This window comes from Eschscholzia californica, unplaced genomic scaffold (assembly GCF_041429995.1).
Source record: "Eschscholzia californica isolate CP2 unplaced genomic scaffold, dmEscCali1.0.p SCAF_1, whole genome shotgun sequence".
NCBI classification, from domain to species: Eukaryota; Viridiplantae; Streptophyta; class Magnoliopsida; order Ranunculales; family Papaveraceae; genus Eschscholzia; species Eschscholzia californica.
Genome location: NW_028238198.1, coordinates 63,461,562 through 63,465,030, shown reverse-complemented (window position 1 = coordinate 63,465,030; position 3,469 = coordinate 63,461,562). Strand labels below are relative to the sequence as shown.

The 3,469-nt window shown below is 39.1% G+C and overlaps 1 protein-coding gene across 1 annotated transcript; it reads left to right on the top strand.

Moving 5' to 3' along the window:
• The first annotated feature begins 376 nt into the window (after window positions 1–376).
• On the top strand, window positions 377–1,267 carry LOC147568152 (serpin-Z2B-like). The gene is made up of 2 exons (XM_086659099.1): window positions 377–993; window positions 1,048–1,267. The coding sequence occupies exons 1-2, from the start codon at window positions 377–379 to the stop codon at window positions 1,265–1,267; spliced, it is 837 nt and encodes a 278-aa protein (XP_086515225.1).
• Window positions 1,268–3,469: the final 2,202 nt, after the last annotated feature.

Genomic DNA, 3,469 nt, shown 5'->3' with positions numbered 1-3,469 from the left:
GAAGATGAAATGTAAGATATTCGTTTGTCCATATATTGGTCACCTTCCTTATTTCAACAAAAAAAACATAGATAGCTGATAAATAGGAACTTCGCAGAAAACTTCCTTCTTAATCCATTAGATATTGCAGTAAATTAGCTAAGTCTAAAACGTATTAAGAAGGAAATTCATATTGCAATCCTTAAAAAAAAGGTCTAGACATACATTCGATGTGGTTTGCTGTGATTCGTGTTTTTGATGATTCTCGTTCACTAGACAACGAATCACGGCAAGCCACATAAGATGTATGTCTAGAGTATGTCTGGATTTTCTTGTTCTCTATCATTATTGTTTATTCTTCCCCATAATCTCCTTCTTCCCTCATCTTTATCTCTCGATGGAGTTGGATTTTAACTGCAATTCATCATTGAGAAAACTGGTTAAACATGTTTGGTTGAATGAGGCTAAAGATCAAAACTTTGCATTCTCTACATTTTCCATCTACTCTGCTCTTTCCTTGTTGGCTTCTGGATCAGATGGTAAGACCCTAGAACAACTCGTGGGTTTTCTCAATCGTAAAGATCTCAATGATCTTAACACTTATGTCTCTCAACTCATTCAATCTTTTGATTCCTCCTCAACCAAGAATACCAATAAGAAGAAGGATGATTACGACGGACCCATAATCTCATTTGTAAGTTGTCTGCTAGTTGATAATTCATGTACTTTACAACCTTCTTTCCAAGAAACTGCTATTTCATTTTATAAAGCTCAAACCAAAGCTGTTGATTTTAAAACTAGGGCAAAAGAAATTAGGGAGAAAGTTAATACATGGGTTGAAAAGAGAACAAAAGGACTAATCAGTGATTTACTTCCACAAGGATCTCCTTCTGAAAGTACAGGGTTATTGTTAGCCAATGCACTTTACTTTAAGGGTTTATGGAAAGAAGATCAATTTAGTCCAGAACTAACTGATAACTCAGATTTCTATCTTCCGAAAAACAGAGTTAGCGTGTATCGTTTTAAGATTCCAAAATTCAAGATTTTGTTTGGTTTTGAAATGTCTAGAGTTCTAAAAGATGATTTGGGTCTTGATTTGCCTTTCGACCCTCTACAAGTGGAGTTGAATAAGATGGTAGGTGGGGAAGATGGGAGTGTTGAAAGTCTCTGTGTTTCGAATGCCATACACAAATGCTTTGTTGAAGTTGATGAAGAAGGAATTGAAGCTGCTGCTGCTACTGTTGATGATGGTTTCTCTCTATTTGACGATGGTGATTACCATGAGTAGATTTTGAAGCAGATCATCCTTTCATATTTATGATCAGAGACGATGTAAATGGGGTGGTTTTGTTCTTAGGGCATCTCCTTAATCCCTCTTTAGATTGAACATTGATCTTTGATCAATTCATAATACTTTGTGTTTTAGTTTATTTTTAATTCTAGTGACTTGATGCACTCATGGGTATATTCCATTGTTTAGGTGACTAATATTATTCTTTTCGAACTATAGAAAGACTAAAACACACCTTGTCTTATTAGAGGGAGTGCACGAGGAGTCCCTGTATCAGCTTTCTTCTTTAAGTTTTTAAATCAGGTCAAGAGCCAAAATAAACCTTGAGTATGAATGAATGAATTATGATAATGGAATTCTTGTTTTTAAGTTTAGAAATGTCTCTCTGCCCAGCACTTATTTGGCCGGGATAAGTGCATGGCAGAGCATCATGGTTGCTTAACTTTACCTCACTATATCTTTGAGGAAAGGGAGATTTAATAAGCAATGCATTTTCTTGTTAATGACAAGTCCACTAAAGGCAATCTCACACTTAGTTAAATGCAATGCGGACAATAGGAAGCAATGTCCATCTTCTTCTTCTTCTCGGGTGAATCGTCGCCAATCCACAACTTCCTGACGATCTGGATTCAGATTTGCTGGCACGATGTTTTCCCGGAGAAGAAGGAAGCTAGGTGGGCGTTGCTTCTAATCATACTTGTTCAACTTTCTTCGACAAGGTCTTGAGTGAAAAATTCATTGCCCTTAAAACTTTCCTTCACTAAATAACAGAGAATAGGCGAAAGATATCTAATGTCATTAGTGTATGCTTCTTTCAGAATGAGCATGGACTGTTGACTCCATGAGCATGCACAAGCAATCGTTTATATCCATCTTCATCAATGAAAGTAACAGGAGGACGAATCGAACAATGTTCTGCTCGACTCAACTAAAAAAACAATCAACCATCATTGTTTGGTTTGGCTTTGGCTTCAACTTTGAAAACCACCAAAACCGAACGATATGGTTACGTATATCTTATGAGGCATAAGTCGGAATCGTTTGAAGTGTTCAAACAATTCCAGAATGAAGTAGAGAATCAGCTTGGCAAGAAAATAAAAGCCATTCGATCGGATCGAGGTGGTGAGTATTTGAGTCAAGAGTTTGAGGATCATCTTCGGAGTTGCGGAATAGTTTCACAACTCACTCCTCCAGGAACACATCAGATGAACGGTGTGTCCGAAAGGAGAAATCGAACATTGATGGACATGGTTCGATCGATGATGAACTTAGCCGATCTTCCTAACACTTTCTGGGGGTATGCTCTAGAAACAACTGCTTTCACACTTAACCGAGCTCCGTCAAAAGCTGTAGAAAAGACGCCATATGAGATATGGACTGGAAAGGTTCCAAACTTGTCTTTTCTCAAAGTCTGGGGTTGCGATGTTTATGTAAAGCGTTTACAAGGAGATAAACTAGCACCAAGATCAGACAAGTGTCTCTTCGTCGGATATCCGAAAGAGACAAAGGGGTATTACTTCTACAACCCAGCAGAGAACAAAGTGTTTGTTGCTCGTGATGGTGTCTTCCTTGAAAAGGAGTTCCTTTCCAAGAAGACAAGTGGGAGAAATATAGAGATCGAAGAGGTTCGATCTGACCAACAAACTGACACCATTGTACCGATGTCAGAAGTCGCGATTCCTTACTATTATGAGCCGATAGAAAAGGAAAGAGAGGAAGAGATGGTAGATCTCGGAGATCCTCCCGCGCAGAGCGAATGTGATTCGAAGGAGAACCCTCAAGGAGTTGAGAGTGTCTCACCTGTTGCTCAAGCCCCGAGTAGGTCCGCAAGGCTGATTGAGTTATCTCAACGACAAGAGTTGTTGTTGGTAGAGGATAATGAACCCAGCACCTACAAAGAAGCTATGACGAGCCCAGACTCCGAAAAATGGCTGGGAGCCATGAAATCCGAAATGGAATCCATGTCTGAGAATCAAGTTTGGAACTTGGTGGATTTGCCCGATGGAGTAGAACCTATCGGATGCAAATGGATTTTCAAGATGAAAACAGACAAGGATGGAAACGTGAGCGTTTTCAAAGCTAGACTCGTGGCAAAAGGTTACAGACAAGTCCAGGGTGTAGACTACGAAGAAACCTTTTCCCCTGTCGCGATGCTTAAGTCCATTAGGATTATTCTAGCAATTGCAGCTCATTACGATT